Source organism: Salarias fasciatus, chromosome 14 (assembly GCF_902148845.1).
Source record: "Salarias fasciatus chromosome 14, fSalaFa1.1, whole genome shotgun sequence".
Lineage (NCBI taxonomy): Eukaryota > Metazoa > Chordata > Actinopteri > Blenniiformes > Blenniidae > Salarias > Salarias fasciatus.
This window is the reverse complement of record NC_043758.1, coordinates 1,458,596-1,476,599: the sequence shown is the minus strand read 5'-3', so window position 1 is coordinate 1,476,599 and position 18,004 is coordinate 1,458,596. Positions and strand designations below refer to the sequence as shown.

The 18,004-nt window shown below is 46.4% G+C and overlaps 1 protein-coding gene across 1 annotated transcript; it reads right to left on the bottom strand.

The window, feature by feature from the left end:
- Positions 1–431: 431 nt before the first annotated feature.
- Positions 432–16,905, bottom strand: LOC115401201 (uncharacterized). Its single transcript, XM_030109420.1, has 12 exons — positions 16,771–16,905; positions 6,066–6,190; positions 5,308–5,429; positions 4,876–4,973; positions 4,591–4,789; positions 4,308–4,340; positions 4,048–4,163; positions 3,420–3,531; positions 2,792–2,993; positions 2,280–2,606; positions 1,186–1,323; positions 432–874 (listed from the first exon to the last, which is right to left on the bottom strand). The coding sequence occupies exons 2-12, from the start codon at positions 6,173–6,175 to the stop codon at positions 871–873; spliced, it is 1,461 nt and encodes a 486-aa protein (XP_029965280.1). The 5' UTR covers positions 6,176–6,190; positions 16,771–16,905; the 3' UTR covers positions 432–870.
- Between the last annotated feature and the right edge of the window lie 1,099 nt (positions 16,906–18,004).

The following is an 18,004-nucleotide window of genomic DNA, read 5'->3' as shown; positions in this document are numbered from 1 at the left end:
AAATGTACATTTCCCTCGTTGTCCCAAGATGCTCCGCCTTCAACGCCATGTTGGACCGAATCCAAACTCAGGACGAGTGACTGAAGCAGAGTTTATGATTTAAGAGGGGCACTGAAGGAAAGTTCTCCTCCAGCTAATCCAAATCTTGCACATGAGTACAGTTGTCTATTCTTCTTTTCTTTTACACATTTCTTCGTTATTGCGTTTGTGATAGCAGGAAAAAGAGGCAGACTGAGATCTCAGAAATCAACACATCTTTTCAGCTTCCCTTTCACCGTTTGTTTATTGGAGTCATTTGAACTGGAGTTTATGAACCGTTCTGTCTTTTTTATTGAGTTATATGACCAAGTTGATGAAAATAAACCAACATATGGACAACAAAACACGGTCAAAGCCACTTTCCTTTGGTGAGTTTCAGCAGGATTCCTTCATTCAAGTCATGCAGAGGCCGAAACGCCCTTTATTTTAAATCACAAAAAACACAATCATAGCAGTCAAGAGTCTCAGGAGCTGAAAAACAACAGAAAATTCTACATAAAGTTATTAAATAAGGCTGTAAACATGTCCCGTCATCCCAAACACACAATAATCTCTGTATTTCTATACAAATAAAATATGTACAAAGTAGAAAACAACTGTGAAAATGAAAAGCAGCTTTTTGAACAAGTTGCTCAGAATTCATCTTTCACCTGACAACACACGGAGACGATGTGGACCAAAACAAAACGTCCCCAATGAAACATGTCAGTCATCCAGTCATCAGTTCATTCATCCATTCATTCATTTCAATGCTTTCTTCCTGAGAAACAGAAACCAGTCAGCAGCAGAGTTTCTTCTGCTTTCCTCTGAGTGTGGAGTCACCGTGAAGCTTCACCTGAAGGAGGAACAAACACACAACACCGTTAAAACTTCATCATCATCATCATCGACATCTTCATCGTCATCATCACTGTCACCTTCATCATCATCATCACTGTCACCTTCATCATCATCATTTCTTTAAAAAAGTGTTTCTATTAGAAGCACAAGACGTAAAAACAGAACAACGTAAAACTACGTGTAAATAAAGGTAGATGGAACAGCAAAAATAAGAACAGTTTCATCATGCACGCACGCACACACACGCACACACACACACACACACACACACACACACACACACACACACACGAGCACACAACTCACTGGTGTGTGTCGTCCTCTGGCAGCAGCCGGCTCTGTCGGAGTGCAGTGGTGACGGCCGGCAGCAGGGCGGCGCTGTAGTTCAGCAGCCTGCCGTCGTAGATCAGCTGATCGGCGGTGAGCTCCGGTTGTCTGGGATCCCTGTACGGTCAGAGTCACAGTCAGAACTCAGCCTTCTCTGTCCAGACCACACACGGCGTCCAGCTGACGGCCCGGCTGCTCTGGTCCACAACATCTGATCTCAGGTCAGGTTTGGGGGATGATATGGAACATTTTGACTCCAGGTTTCCTGGGACACTGTGTGAAGGACACACTGTCTTGGTGTGAGCTGAGAGGACTCAAGAACTTTCGTCTGAATGACAGAAGGATGCTGTTCTGGTGGCTTTATGAACCGAGACGACCGAAGCCCTGGCAGAGAGGGCTGCCACTAAAATAGAACCTTGTCTCCTCATCTTTGGCTCTGATCCACCAAAAATTCCACAACCGTTTGAGGGCTTGTCCAGGACAGAATTACAATATAAACGAGGTAAGTGCGAATTTTTCCATTGTTAATATTTAACTCAGGAAGTAATGCCTTACCGGTGAAAATATTTGACGAGATTAAAGAAGTATTTCATCGTTGACTGGAATTTGTTGACAGTAAAAAAATCACTAAGCATAAAGAGTGAATGCTCAGAAGACAAGGTTCCGACGCTGCACAAGGAGGTTTTGTTTTAGCATTGCAAGGGTTCCAGACCAGCCAGCTGACTGACGTTGGGGGAGAACTGCAGCCCTTTTAGCCAGGGTCGTCTCGGTTCATCAAGGCAGCAGAATAACCTCCTTCTGTCATTCAGAGGAAAGTCCATGAGTCCTCTCAACTCACATCAAGGCAGTGTGTCCTTCACACAGTGTCCCAGGAAACTTGGAAACTTGAGTCAAAATGTTCCACCATCGACCCGACGGGTTCTGGTGTCAAGAGCACTTCAGAGCGCCCTGCTGTTCCAACCTGGTGTTTGTTCTGGAGTCAAACAAGTCCAACAGCAGCTCACCACTCGGGTTCAGAAGATGTTCATCAAACAGTAAAAGCATCTGGAGGGGAGAGGAGAGGGCGGTCCTACCTGGTGTGGTACATGCGAGCGACGTTCCTGTCGACCCAGGCGCAGACGTTCTGCGGCGACAGCACGCCGTGGACGCTGGTGGAGAAGATGGCGCGGGGGCTGACGATGATCTTGAAGTTGGAGAACTCCGTTTCTTTGATGACTGGCTCGTGGTGGAGGTGCTTCAGGATGTTTATCCCAGACACCTTCCCCCACGGGTCGGCCGGCGGCGCCGCGGCGGGGCCGGGAGGCGGCAGCGCCGCGGTGATGGGGAAAACGTTGTTCTGGAACATGTAACACTGCTTGGCGCGGTGTTCCTTCTCCAGCAGGGGGAGCAGCGCCGACCAGCTGCAAACAGAGACGGAAATGTTTGACTCTCCACTGCAGATCCGGGAAAGACCAGAAGCCCGTTTGTTGGTTGAATGTCAGGAATGTCCAATCACCCTGAAGCTCTGAGCTTCCATTCAAAACAGCAGGACCTGCTTTCGCCGCCGCCGGTTCTGAACTGGTTCTATTCCTGAGATGACTCTGACCTGCTGACCGTCTGCGGCAGGATGAGCTCGTCCATGTCCTGCAGCGCCAGGTACCTGGTCTGGTACATGTATCTGTAGAGGCAGTCATTGAGCGCGGGGATCTGGCCCATGTAGTGCAGGTCGCCCGGGCCGTGGAGCGGCAGCCAGCCCCGGGACACGTTGACGTGTCGGGACAGAGTCCAGGAGACGACCTCCAGGAAGCCTGGGAGGCACACGGGGGGGGACCGGGAGCACCGTCAGTCACTCAGACCCAGAAGAATCAAACCTGGACGAGTGAACCGGAACCGGAGCAGCGGTCCACTGCGCCTCTGAGCCCCGCCCTCTGTGTTTTCACTCAAAATGCAACAAAAGCTTTTCTTCTCCTAGAGATAGGTTTAGGCTTGATTGATCGGTTATTAATCGATCGTTCTAACTTCAGGTCTTCCTCTCAACACTCATCATCTTTGGATCAGTGTGACAAACACCATCCCTTCAGAAAACACCGTTTCCTGTGTGTGAACAGGGTCTCTGTCATGACAGGCGCCACAGACAGGAAGTCAGGTGTGAAAGGAGGATGAGGAGATGTATAACACTGATAAAACGCTCCCGATGCAGCTGCACCAACACATGAAAACTGAGAGGAAGCCACCTTGCTGTGTGTAGTGGTCCAGCAGGCGCTGGGTTTCAGGGCTGCAGCTGGTTTTATACACCACGACTCGGTTCACCCCGAGCAGCCTCATCATCTCCAGACTCTGAACCAGCTGCAGAGAACACAGAGAACACAGAGAGCACAGACGCCTCGGTGAGCCGGACCGTTTGAAACTCCACAGAGGAGGAGCGCTACAACCCAGTCTCACGGCAGTTTGTGCTATTAGTCACGTAAATGAATCTACTGCATGGCGTCCAGGAGCAGCACTTTGCACAGTTTTTTCGTGTCCCACGCCTCTCTTTTTAAACTAATACATAAACTAATACATTTCAGTGAGTCGCCTGGCTACGCCCCCCTCACGATGTGTATGCTATTGTTTCTTTCATCCAGACACTCAGATAATAGCCAGCAGGTCGCCAATATGTTTTTCGATCATACAGAAAGTGGATGATTTTTTTCCCTTCCCTTTTGTATTGGAATGGATACGACCGCGATGTTTCCAGAATGTTCCTGTTCAGCAGTGTGGGTGCACACATCTTTGAAGTTACCCTCAGTGTGGACAGGGCAATGACAGTAAAACTGCCTGGATACAATACTCAGACGATGTGTCTCTGTGACGTGGCGATACCTGCAGCACGTTGGTGAAATCGAACATGGTGGAGAGGCAGACGGTGAAATTGTATCTGAAGGAATCTGTTTTGGCCTCCAGGTTCTTCACCTCCATGAATCTCTGCTCCAGTTTATCTGGAGGGAAGCACAAAGAACTCGATCACAGTCGGGAGTGACGGGAGTGGGGGTGGTTGGCTGTGATTGGCTGAGGGGAGGTTAATACACACTGGAATTAAACTCCCTCACCCAGCGGGGGGTCCGTGTTTGAATCCCTCTTACCTCCACATTGTCCAGCCGCAGTGTTGGTTATCACTGCAACGGGAGACGGACGAAAACGTGAGCAGCAGGACAGGTGAGCAGCTTCCTGCTTGAACCTGAGTCACACCTAAACAAGAACCGTTCTCTTCTCTCGGTGGTTTGACAAACTTCTTAATCACTGAAAAGTGGCATGGACCACATGATGTTCTGGAGTACTGGGACACTCTGGATGTTTGTGTGTGTGTGTGTGTGTGTGTGTGTGTGTGTGTGTGTGTGTGTGTGTGTGTGTGTGTGTGTTCAGTACCGGAGGTCACAGTGATATAAGACGGGGACTGACAGGCCGAGGGGACGGGACACATGATGTCCGCCGTGCCGTAGGGGAACTGGAAGTGGTCCGGGTGGACGCTGCTGACGCCTTCGGAGACGTGCAGCGTCTCCTGGCAGCAGAGGAGGCAGCAGTACGCCACCGTCTCACTGCGCAGCACCACGGCGATGAGACGCACCTGCCGACACCGGAGACAAGGAGTGGGACTTCCTGCGGGACAAACGTCAGCTCCCTACTGTCTCCGTCCACCTCGTCTCCACCCACCTCCTTGCTGTGGACGCGGTGCTCCAGGTAGGCTGATATCAGCAGGGTCTTGGTTCCGTTCACTGGTAAGATGAAGGGTTCCTCCTCCGGACCGACTGCTGCAGTCCGAGGAGATCAGCAGAAAAACACATTCAGACTGAAAACAATTCAACTTTTTTTTTTTTTTTTTTAATTTTGACCTGAATATACTTGTGGTAAATGTACTTCGACCCTGACTTCCTGTTTCCTGTCGGCGCTTCCTGTATGATTATTGTTGCCGACATTTCTGGTGCAAGCACTTTTTAAAGGAAGTAGGTAAAAAGCAAAATGCATCAGAACAGTAACAAACCCAGAGAGACGACTGACTGCTGCTGGACGCACACACCGTGCTGGCAGCGGGTTTTAATGACATGTTAGAATAAATCAGCTGTTTCTGTTGTGACGGAGTCTGACCGGGAGCCGGGCTGCTCTGGACGCAGCGCCGCTGCTGGCAGGCTTCAGCAGGCGTCTCCTTCCCCGAGGAGTGAGAAACACTTTGGTAGAACATCAGCCAGGACTGGACGTTCCTGTCCGACCTGCAGAGGAACAACAGGAGACTCAGACGCCACTTTGTCGTCGTTCTCCAGTCGTCCCATTCTCAAACAGCGACAGTCGGATGTTTGTAACATTTTAGAGCTTTAACCTAATCCTCATAATTCACCTGAGCTGATTAGACAGAATTCAGAGCCGTCTGTGTGTCTCTCCACTGCTTTTACAAACCCTAACCCTGATTCTGTGATTAATCACGATCAGGAAAATCAATGTTTTGACACCACAACATTAACTAAGTATGACTAATGCAATTAAAACCGGCAGCACTCAGTATTTTACTTCTTAATGGTGGGTGTTACTTTGATTGCAAGAAAGCTTTTGTGGTGATGTGTTAATTCTGTGAAACCGAAACTAACTAGATTTAGAACCAGACAGTAAGAATGTTTTCACGTATCAAAGTCAAAAACGTATGTGAAAATACAGAACAACACGAAAACAGCATAGGAACCTTCAGAGCAGCTGCAGAAAGCAACAACTCCCAGGAAATGATGAAGACTGTGTGTGAACGGACAATTTTCACATCGAAGACACAACCAATGATGCTTTTTCCATTGAGATGCTGTTACTGGGGCCAATGGGGTGATAAAAGGTGATAAAACAACCTGTCGATCTGGACTCACCTGAAGGTCCACATCAGCACGGTGACAGACAGGACGGTGACCACAGGGCTGATGTACATCAGCTTCTTCAGCCTCTTCGGGATCGGCCTCTGCAGCCGCTTCTGAGCCATCGCGCTGCCGGTTCACTGCAGAAGAAAATGTCCAATGTGAAAACGATGAGGCTGATACGTGTGCCTTTTTGGGGCGGAGTGAGACCGGCAATTAATGATAAACCGAGCAGTTTCAGGCCAAGAAGAACAAAGGTGAAAAGAATTATGACAGCGCAGTCTCAGCAGGATGCAGGTTAGATTAGATTACAGTTGCTTCATTCGTCCAAAGCTCTCCTCCAAACAGCGTGGGTGGAGCAGCCGCTCGCTGACGGAGCTGCTCACGGCTGAGGTGGGTTTTCCAGCGTGGAAGACGGCTCAGCCATCATCCTCCCACTCCCAGGACAGAGCTGGCCCCCCTCGCCCGTCTGTCCGGTCCCCTCTTGTCCCTGTCCCAGATGCTGCTGCCCAGCAGACTGTCCCATTAAAGATGGCCGATGGTCCTGAGACATGGACCTGCACTCTGAAGGACCTCAGCCTCCGGAGCAGGAACAGTCTGCCGTCGCCCTTTTTCACAAGAACACCTGTGTTGTCGGTCCAGTCCAGACCTGAGCCCCCAGGTCCTGGTGGAACTTGACAATGTCGATATTCATCCCCAAGATGCTCGCCGGTGCAGGTGGAGGTGGCCGCTCCTGCAGAAATCCACCACCGGCTCCTTGGTTTTGCTGCCATTGATCTGCAGGTTGTTCCACGGGCACCAGTCCACAAAGTCCCGAATCAGTCCTCTGTCTTCAGTGTCGTCCCAGTCTGTGACGAGTCCAGCCACAGCGAACACACCCCACAGTAGCATGCTACTACTGCTAGGACATGAGTGCATTCCCTCCCTCATGCTCACGATCGACAGTTCAACATCCTTGCAGCAGTGCGGCACCTCGATAGTGATGCGCCCGGGATTGCACCATCAATCATTCACAAACACTGCCAGCTCTCCTCCTTTCCTCATCGCGCTCTCCGTGCTGAACAAACGCATGAAGTTAATCAGTTGATTTGGTTTTAACATCAGAGGCTGGAGGGTTCTGCAGGATCTACCAGAGGCCTGGGAGCTGGAGGGTTCTGCAGGATCTACCAGAGTCCTGGGAGCTGGAGGGTTCTGCAGGATCTACCAGAGGCCTGGGAGCTGGAGGGTTCTGCAGGATCTACCAGAGGCCTGGGAGCTGGAGGGTTCTGCAGGATCTACCAGAGGCCTGGGAGCTGGAGGGTTGTGCAGGATCTTAGCTGTTCTAGCACTGTGTTCTTCTGGACAGAGATCTCAGATGTTGTTCCTGGTGTTTCGAGGAATTTTCAGTGTCTTCATGATATGATGATAATAAACTTGAGTATTCTATTTTTTTAAAATTGAGCCACTCATCTGAACGAGTTGAATCGTGTCCATTAAGGTCGTGAGAAGAAGCAGATGGTGACACAATTAGATGGATGAAAGATGGAAAATTCCAGGCAGAAATCTGATTGAAGAACACCATTTTAAAATAAAATGGAAAAAGGCAGATGGAGTTACTTTCCAGATGAGACCTCTTGGGACTCGGTTATTTCCGACCTGTTAAGGAATGTTCCAAAAAATTAAAATGGGTGTGTGCATGCTTTAGGGGGAGGACTAGGCGAATGTATAAAGACCAAGGTTTTACACTGTGAAATCAGTCTTGAGCCGGTCCTTGGCTGTTGGTGGAATGAAGCTCATCTGCACCTAGAACAGAACTCTCCATCCGGTCTTTGTGTCAAGTCTTGGTTGTCACAGTTAAAAGATTGTGGAAGATCCTGTTGTCGCACCTGGCCCAGGACAATTAGGGACCACGACATTCTGGCGAGCCAGCTTCAGGAGGGCAACAGGACAGCTCTCAGCAGCATGCCAAACTGGAAGACCTGGAAGCTCACTCACATCGGCAGGACATCCCATCATCCAAATACAGGAGGAGGCGGAGAATGGCGGGCCGATGGACTATGTTATCGAGTTACTTCCTAATGTGCTGGGAGAAGAAAACTTCGACGAACCAATCGAGGTCGCCCACACTCACGGGAGCTTAGCGCCGGCTAAAGAGAGAGCCGTCCTCATCACCACAAAGGCCCACTGCTATACGACAGACAGCCGGTGTTCATGTTCCCTGACCTCACCTCTGGTACAATGACGAAACGTCAGGCTTTCCAGGATATCGACAAGAAGTGCAGAGCAAACGGGATTCGACGCAGACTCCAGCATAATAAGGAAAAAGATACCATGTATTCACAATCAGACAATCTGGGACCGAAGAGGAAGATATGTAATAGTTAGCGGGACACTAAATTCTTCTGTGCCAGGGACATTGGTCCCTGATGTTCATGGACCTCATTGCAATGATCCCATCTTTTTTCACAGTCTTTTCAATGTAATCCCAGATCTTTTGAACTCCTGGGGGGATTGAAATGTGGCCCTGGACCCTGTTTTAGACAATTCAGTTCATTTACAAGTGTTGAGACTCTTAAAAAACTAATGCAGTCCAATAATTTAGTGGAGATCTGGAGGCTACTCTGTTCTACTAAAACAGATTCCTCTTGTTTCCCGCACTGCACAAGTCTTGCTCCAGGACTGAATATTTTCTGTTAGATTAGAAATTGCTGGTATTGGTGGCAAGCTGTACATATCATAAACTGTTGTCAGATCATCTCTGTGTCTCTGAATGATAAACTGAACCATAGGAGAGGGGACAACAGCTGGCCCTTCAACAGTACCATGCTGAAGGATAAAGACTTTTGTTCCTATCTTTATGAAGAAATGGAGTCATACTTGACTTCTAATGACACGGGGCATGTGGACGATTCTGTTCTCTGGGAAGCAATGAAGGCAGCGTGAAGGGGGAGTGTATATTGTCTTACGAGGCAGCAGAAGAGAAGGAATCCAAAATGAGGCTGAATGAAACGCGGAGTTGACTCCAAGCTGGACGCCTCCTACTTAACTACCCATATTCAAGAATTGCTCCCAAAAATTACAGCTTTGCGATATGAATTCAAGTCTCTCATGTCAAAAAATGTTTCCAAAATACTGGTATGAATTAAACAGAGGTGCTTTGAGTTTGGGGACAAACCTCATAAACTGTCGGCCGGCCAGCTCAAACAGTGGCAGAACCAGAGCCAAACACCGCATTAAGTCAAGAGATGAACCTGTGCTTACAGTTTCAGACAAAATTAACAGATTTCTACACAAACGTCTACCAGACCCAGGGCAAACTGAACCTTGGATACGTTTTTTGAAGGCCTAAATTTACCGCAGTTGTCAGTAGACTCAGTCAAGCATTAGAATCTGATATAACCCAGCAGGAGACTGAAACTGTCATCTCTGCTTTTCCCAATGACAGAGTACCTTTCCCAGACAGTTTCAGACTTTTCCAAAGTATTCCGGCCCAAACCTTAGCCTCTGCTTTTGCTGAATCATTCCAGGATTACATCTAGATTGCCACCCACTCCACAGAGCTGATATCTCACTGATGCCTGAGGCAGGACTCAGCAGGTCTCATCCTTTCATCCGGTCTCGCTGTTTCCTCTTGAGACCAAAAACACATGTTCAGATGGGTTTTATGCCAGGAAGACATTAGTTTTTTATTCTGAGCCATCTTTTTAATAATCTATTCAGAAAACATCCCGATGACGCAGTGGTCATTTCATTGGCTGCACACCACGTGTTTGACCAACTAGAAGAGCCTCAAGTGATACATGCTCTGGAAATGTTTGGATTTAGACCCATTTTCACAAAATGGTAGAAGTGTGATGAGAAACTCACGAGATGACATGAGACACGACAATGGGCTCACGATTACTGTACGAGACAAGATTTCCACTTCGCTTTCAAGAAAACTAAAAAGAAAACTAAAACTAATTTTTTTTTTTTTTAAATAGTTTTCTTTTCCTTTCTTTCCTTCTTGTATGTTATATTTTAATGCTTGTTTAAAATTTGTGCAGCACTTTGGGCAGTGGCTACTGTGTTTTAAATGTGCTGTATAAATGAATTTGACCTTTGACCTTTGACCTTTGACAGAATATGTGACTGGATGTTTAGCTGAAGTCAAGGACATTTGGAGCAGTTTTCTTGCCACTGTTTCAGACTGTGATTAAGGGATTGCATACAGAACATCAATCAGCTGATCCACTGATCTAATGGGACGACCTGGACTCAACAAGTGCCAACAGTTACTAACTGGGCATCAATCAAAACAGCTGATCCATTGATTGCTTGAGGTATCCCGACCCAGTGGGTACAAAAGGTTTCCTTACCCCCAGGCTCCTACCATGTGAAACTGGCTCCCAGTCTCTGCTCTCTTCCATGTGTGGGACAGTGAGGCCTTCTTAGTGTGTTGCAGACTACATGTAGCACAGGTGTATTACCTACCTTTAGATTTTGATTGATAAGTTTGGCAGCTTCTAAGGTTTTCCTATTAATTTGGACAAAAGTGAATTGGTGCCTGTTTCCCCAGGTATTGATCCAGCCAGCTTGCTGTCCATTCCATTTAAAATAGCTTATAATAAGTTTTCGTATCTGGGTGTTAGGGCTGCACGATACGGTACGGGACACGGTACGATGGTAGAAATGATATAAATTTGGCCACGGTAGAGATTTGCGTTCTGCTGTCATACCGTCATCTCACCTGCTACAGTTTAGCTGCTACTACATAAATAAAATGTGTGGAACGATGGCTCAGTCCTTCTCTTTTACTGAAAAACGGAGCATCGCATCATTGAACATGTTGCAGCTTCTTCTGGCCACGTCTTGCCGGCAAGACAGTCTTTTTCTAAGATCATGAAGAGAGAGCCTGCTTCAGGGGCCATACTTCTTCTGTGGTGTCTTGTGTAAAAGTAAGGTTGAACATGCACTGCGGCATAAATGCTGCGATGTAAAACCTATAATGAAGTGTTTCTGAATGGGTTTTGCAGTGGTTTAGTTCACCTGCATTTGCACTTTATGCCCCTAGGTGTGCTGTTGGCGGTCATACCGCCCAGTCTTACCGGGTGTAACTATTAGAAAAAAGGAAAAGGATCTCCTGAGACTTAATTGGCAGAACAAGGTTGAACAACTTCAACAAAACATCAACTTTTGGAAAACTCTTCCAACCTCTATGGTCGGAAAGATCAACGCACTTTAAATGATGACATTTCCACACTTTCTGCATTTCTTTCAATCTATCTGATGTCTCATAGGTATGTCTTATTTCAACCAATTACATTCCATTATGATTTGTTTTCTCTGCGGTGTTCGGTAGAAAATGTTAGAATCTCCAAAGTGCACCTGTGCAAATCAAAGGCAGCAGGTCGACTTCCCTGACCAACTTTCAAGCTGCAGTACTGGGCTTCTCAGTGGAGGGAGAAAGGCGTCCTGCCATCCACCAATGCCAGCCGGGGATGCCTGCAGTGTGGTAGCTCTGCCAGCTCTCCCTAATAGTCCCTTCAAAGTTAATATATCACTCTATAAAAATAGTTTTGATATCGGCGGCGCTTCAAGAACTTTGAAACAACCAAATGAAGTGTTCCAATAAAGCTCAAAGGTTTACTGGAACACTAATATATGACAGTCGTTTTCTTTGTTCAGGGCCTTAAGAATGCAATCTTCCGGGTTTGGAGACCGACGGGCATCTGTGCAGGAGGAGATTGATATACTAACAGGATCTTTGCATTTTTTGTGCAGTTGTGTTCTGTTTACAATATTTCTTCATCAATTTTTTTTTTTTTTTTTTAATATTTACAGATCCAAGACTGTCAGGAAAAATGTGTCCACTTTTGATGTCTTAACCAGACTTGAAGAGTTTTAGGTTATTTGTACTTTTGCTGTTTTAAGTTCAGAATAATAAAAAAGAATATAAAACTTTATACTACACGAACTTCATTGACTGAAGAAATGCAGCAGTGTAAAGAGACTAAAATAAGCAGAAGCACACTATTTACTGAACCGCTTTGTTCAGAACAAAAGCAACACTTGACTTTCAGTGCGAGATAAAAGCGAGCCTGCAGCGACGTCTGGCGAGGTGAGGAATGCGTATCCTCCAGTGCAACGGACTGTGACAGTTATTGAGCGTCCAAACCTCAGGAATGCAACAAGCACACAGTCGATACAGAGTTATTAAATATTAAAAAGCCAGTCAAACACTGAACGGATCCATCAGGCCAATAAAACACACTGAGCGAGGTTTGACTGTGAGAACACACTCTGATGCAGCTTCAGGCCTTTTTTAACTTCCTCATTCAATCTGCAAAATGTTCTCCCTCACCGTCCACTGATGCATTTGTAATGGAGCACATTCACAAATCATATTCCACTAGTGCTGATATAACATGATGGACTCCAGTATGTAAAGGTTTTACTCACTTTTAAACTGCGCCAATTCAAAATCCATGATTACTTCAAGAGTCTGGAGTATCAGGTGGAAAACACGCATATACAGTTTGAATTGCTCTACATGAACCGCTCACAGAAATCTAATTCCTAAAACCAATGAGGTTTCCGAAAACTATACAATTTGTTGTTCATATTCCAGAAATCCTGTTCTTTTTCTTTTTTTTCCTTCTTTTTTGGTAGCTTTATTTTTAAAATCTCTTCAGGGCACAGAAAACAAGCATGAACAGAGTGCTTGAGGAAATCATTTGTACATTCATACGCTCATAATCCATTGTTGATTATTTGCAGAAAAAGTTTTGTTTTTCACAGAGTTTTCTCCCTTGTGTCGCTGTAGGTGGAGACTAAAGGTCATGACCTCCATTGTTCTGCCCTGCTGGACCAGGAGAGACACTGAGGGAGCTTCTGTTCTGAGCCAACATTTTGTGATTGACTTCTTTGCTGCAGCAAGAATAATTCTAAACAGGGATGCATCACATTCACTGAAATCTTCTGGAAGTGTCGAGTGCCGAGAACTGATTCCAATAATTCAGTAACATTGGTCCAAACGTCAGCTATGGCTGAGCATGACCAGGATCTGTGAACCTGATCTGCCTCAAGTGATCCACTTTCTCTCCAACAGGGAATCTGAAGAGCTTTGATTTACGTACAGGTGTTATGAAAAAGCGGTTGTTTGCCAAGTCCAAACTTAAGTGAAAAATTTCGACAAGTATCCACCTGCCCTTTGGAGGTCCATCCATCCATTTTCTACCGCTTGTCTTTTCAGGGTCGCAGGTGGCTGTATGTAATAATGGAGTGATGTAAACAGAGCTAAGCGCCCAATGGAATTTCTATTGGCATTGCATTGAATAAATAGAGTACACTTTGTAACTTTACCATTTTAACCGACCCTATCCTGAGACCGACGTCCAGAGGAAGCAAAGCCCACCTGTCCATATCCCCTCTTACTCGCTTCAGTGTATTTTCATAGTTTACGGTGTAAAAAGGGATTCGAGGCCTTTTGGTGTAGATACCCCAACATATTGGATCTGTGAAAAATTCCAATTAAAATCATGATCCTTAACTGATTGTGGACTGGGAGTAAACTGAACAAGGGAGCCCGGATTTTGGAAACCTTAAGGGAGTATCCTGAAAGAGATCCAAACTTTTTAAGGGTACTGTTGAGTGAAGGGATATTGGAGCCTGGGTTCTGGAGTGTTACCAAGGCCTCATCTGCATACAAACAGATTCTAGATTATATTTTCTATGGGGATGTCCCGATCAGGTTTTTTTGCCACCGAGCCTGAGCCCGAGTCCTGTCATTTTGAGTGTCTGCAGATTCCGAGTCCCGATCCAATTCTTTTCTAATATAGTAAAATATGTACATTATCTATAAAAAAACTAAAAAACTTATGAAAAGTTCTCCTTTTTTATTTTCTTAACATCAATTCAAAACAACACTTAGAACAGCGCATTTCTGTGACTAAAAATAACAATCAGAAAATAAATACATTTTCTCTGTAATTACATCTTTCTGTAGCACGGAAAACCTAAACACATCTCATTTAACCCATTAAAGCCGGGCACGCATTACCGCTGAAGCATGCTTCAGTGTGCAGCAGTGGCCAGAAACATTCAATACAAAGTTAGGAGGCAGTGCAGCAACACCATCTGGACCCGGAAACAGGATCAGTTATGCATGTGCGCGAGAAACAGCTGATTAGCGCAAAGAAGAAGAACAAAAGACCCGGCGTCAATGGTAGAACTGTGCAACAGCGCTTCCGGGTTTAATGATAGAATTGCGCAACAACGCCACTACCGTAAATGCGTCCTGGCTTCAATGGGTTAAAAAGGAAATTAAAGAAAAAATAAACATATGTATCCAACCGAGTCCAAACCGGGAGGGAACTTCCGATCCTGAGCGAGTCCATATTCACGTGATCGGGGCCGATTTCCGATCACGTGATCGGATCGGGACATCCCTAAGTTTCTATACTATACCCCTTTTGTTTCAAGCTGCTGAACATATTGTCCTTTATAATAAATTCAATTTAGACTTGATCAATAGAACATCATATTGGTGTTTTTAGACTGAATTTGAATCCAGATGGAATCTCTGATGATGGGCTGGTTTGTACATAACACACCAAACTCTAATGTTTTCTTCAATAGGTGGTGGAACGCCTGGTTTTGTAATAACTGTTGCAACATGTAGCTAGCTATAAAATGTCACAGTTTATTACAAAATACGGCATTATTGCATAATGATGTGAAAATGTATTAACAGGGTAACATGAATGACACGTGGCGGTGCTCCAGGCCTCACACCGAGTCCAAGCTGGTTTAGGACCAGTCCTGAAGAAGCCTTTCAGCATCAGGACAAAACTCTTCAATGTCTTTTTCTTTTCCTTTTCATTGCATGTTTTTTAGTCACTACTTTGTTTGTTTGCATGCGGTGGACTTTAAAGGGGCTGTATCATGCAAAATTCACTTTTTGTATGTTTTAACCTTGTTATATAGTCATGTTCTCACCAAAAACACCCCCAAAGCGGTTTTTTCCTTCGTGCCTGTGTGTTTGAGCTTTCCTCGTGTTTCTGCTGCTCAGAGAGGCAGCCCCTCCCGCACCGTGAAATCGCTCTGTTTCCCATGTTGACGTCGCACGGAGAAGATGGCTCCCCTGAGCCCCCCTCCCACAGGCCCTCGGTCATCATTTGTAACTGGGATTACAGAGATAAACTTTAACCATCGTCTGAAAGCAACAATCAAGCAAGAGCAAGAGTCTGAAGGGTCTGAAGGGTCTGAAGGGTCTGAAGGGTCTGGAGGGTCTGAAGGGTCTGGAGGGTCTGGAGGGTCTGAAGGGTCTGAAGGGTCTGGAGGGTCTGAAGGGTCTGGAGGGTCTGAAGGGTCTGAAGGGTCTGGAGGGTCTGAAGGGTCTGAAGGGTCTGAAGGGTCTGGAGGGTCTGAAGGGTCTGGAGGGTCTGCGCTTGGTGAGTTTCGCGTGTCTTTGTGTGTAGAGAAGCTCGAGCTAAAGAGCTAAAGCTCGCCAGCGTATTTGTTTTGAAGCGCTGACTGGTTGAAGTTCGCTGTCAGTCAAAGTCCACAGGGGGAGAGGCGGGGTTTTCAGTGAAACGGAGCGTTTTCTCTTCCGGGTTTCAGAATTAGCCCCAGAAAGTCTTTAATTTCACACAAAATGACTTTTCCTTAGCGCCAAAAATAAACTATTACCATGTTAATGCCATTTCTAGGGCTTGGACTAGCTAAGAAAGCATGATACAGCCCCTTTAATTCATGACCGAGCCTGATCTGCTGGCCGACGCCGCCCTGCTGGTGGACCAGAAATAAATCCACACCTGGTCCGTTGCGGCTGCAGCGTCTGAACGGCTCCAGCTTCACTTCCTGATGTCGACACTTGGTCTTGTGTGTCGCATTGATGACATGACTGAGGAAACCTGGAGGGAACCGTCTGGCTTGCTCAAATGTGGAACTCGTTTTTGCTTTAGAAAAAGCCAACTTTTTCCAAAAATGTCTCTGCTCCTCCCTGTTGGTGTTTACACTCCTGTCAGTATGGACTGTGTTGCTGCTTCACAAGTGTGTCACGAGTCACAGTCGTGGGGAAAAAATGGGTTGAATTTGTGGTTTTTAATTTAAAATGTATAGTACCCCCCCACACACACACACACACACACACACACACACACACACACGTCCACACAGAAATCTTACAACAAATGTGATGCTTGTCTCATATTTTGACGGCTAAGAGGTTTAAGCTGTGCCAGTAATAACATATCTATCAGATAAAATAACGTCAGCTGTTCCAACTGAAGCAATACATTTATAAGTTCATGTTTAAAAAATAGATTGGATGATTTTGGCTGAAAATTGATGTGATCATTTTACACTTTCTGCTTTATAAACAGGCGAACTGGATGGACTGAAAGGAGGAGAGGTTCAAAACCACACGTTTCATTGAGAATGCATATCGGTCACAACCATTCCTGAATCTGTCTTCATTTTATCAATGTGGAAGTTTTTTTCCATTTCAAAAGTTTGAAAACAAAAGTGTCCAGTATGTTGACGTGTGTGAAACGACGCAGTTCAGCCTGTCAGTCCTTCATCCAGCAGACTGAGTTCAGAGCAGAAGCCACGTGTTGAATTAAACTACAGCTCAGAAAAAACAACATCTGTCCAGAAGAGTGCTGACCGGTCTGCTGCTTCATCTTCTTTCACATTGATCTGCTTTCATTCACAGAATAAACTCAGTCTGAAGAAGAATAGCATGAAGAAAACTCACCTCTCAGAGAAAAAAACCTCCTCTGTTGACAAAAACACTAAAAACACAGTTTGAGCATTTTGAAAAAGCTGAATGAAGAATCTTCCTGGATGATTCTGAGCCTGAGAGCGAAAAAGCAGAAGTGTGAGTCTGCAGAGGGAGGAAGAGGAGGAGGAGGAGGGTTGGGGGCGTTGAACTCTACTTCCTGGCTTCTTCCCATCAAAATAGCGCCGGGCTCTCACTGGCTCCGGTCCGCCTCCGGCACGGAGCGACGGTGCTGGTGAGCGGAGGGATATTGGAGCCTGGGTTCTGGAGTGTCACCAAGACATCATCCGCATGAAGACAGATTCTAGATTAAATGTTCTACACCCCTTATAGTTACGCCCTGCAGCTCCTGATCCAGCTCCCAGACATGAAGCCTTGGAGGCGATGCAGACATTTGATCCTGTGGATCGGGGTAACAGTATCATCCAGTCAGTTCCTCCACCAGCCTTTTCTGTTTTCTTGAGCAGACTGTAAACGCCGGTGACTGCATTTCATCAACACGCAAAGAGCTGCATGTAAGACGAGCGAATCCGCGTGAGGGACGAAGTCTACTCGTGGAGACGGAACTTCAGAGCTCCCACAGGTTTTGGGTCAGTAACGGTTCATCAGTGCAGCTGTTGTTTCTGAGGGAAGCAGTCTGGGGTCCCAGAGCTCTGCCCTCAGTGCAGGGCCGGTCCTGGGCGCAGCGGACAGGAGGGGCGGCGAACTGCCTCGCCAAATGTCTTTGTGACAGGTGGGCAGTTATTATCAGACATTATCCTAGTGGACGCATGGAAGAATAGTGTGGGAGGAAGCACCGCCAAGCTGTTTGTCTGCTCTTTCTTGCGTTTTCTGGCTCGGAAAACTTCCTCACGACGTTCTGGAAACGACGTGTGTTTCCAGAGAAACAACCGAAAACAAGTGGCCTTCATGTTGCTCCACTCGTCGCTGCTGTTAGTGGTTTTGTAATGAAATGACACACAATGCAGAGGACAGCCCACTAAACATGAACGCCGGAGAACACGGAGGACAACACGCTGTGAACACAACAGTGGAGAACCCAGACAACCTGTGGGACTGTTACTATGGTGACCGGAAACTAACACTACCAAGGCCGGGAGAACCGGGACCGGAACCAGAATCAACAGCATAGATCTACTGTGCAGGACCAGGACCAGGACCAGGATCAGGACCAGGACCAGGACCAGGAACAAGACCAGGACCAGGACCA

Coding starts and splice junctions, on each gene's coding strand:
- LOC115401201 (XM_030109420.1), bottom strand. CDS start 6,175: ATGGCTCAGAAGCGGCTGCAGAGGCCGATCCCGAAGAGGCTGAAGAAG. Junction 4,790..4,875: donor ACCGCGTCCACAGCAAGGAG/GTGGGTGGAGAC, acceptor CGGTGTCGGCAG/GTGCGTCTCATCGCCGTGGT. Junction 2,607..2,791: donor CTGCCGCAGACGGTCAGCAG/GTCAGAGTCATC, acceptor CTCTGTTTGCAG/CTGGTCGGCGCTGCTCCCCC.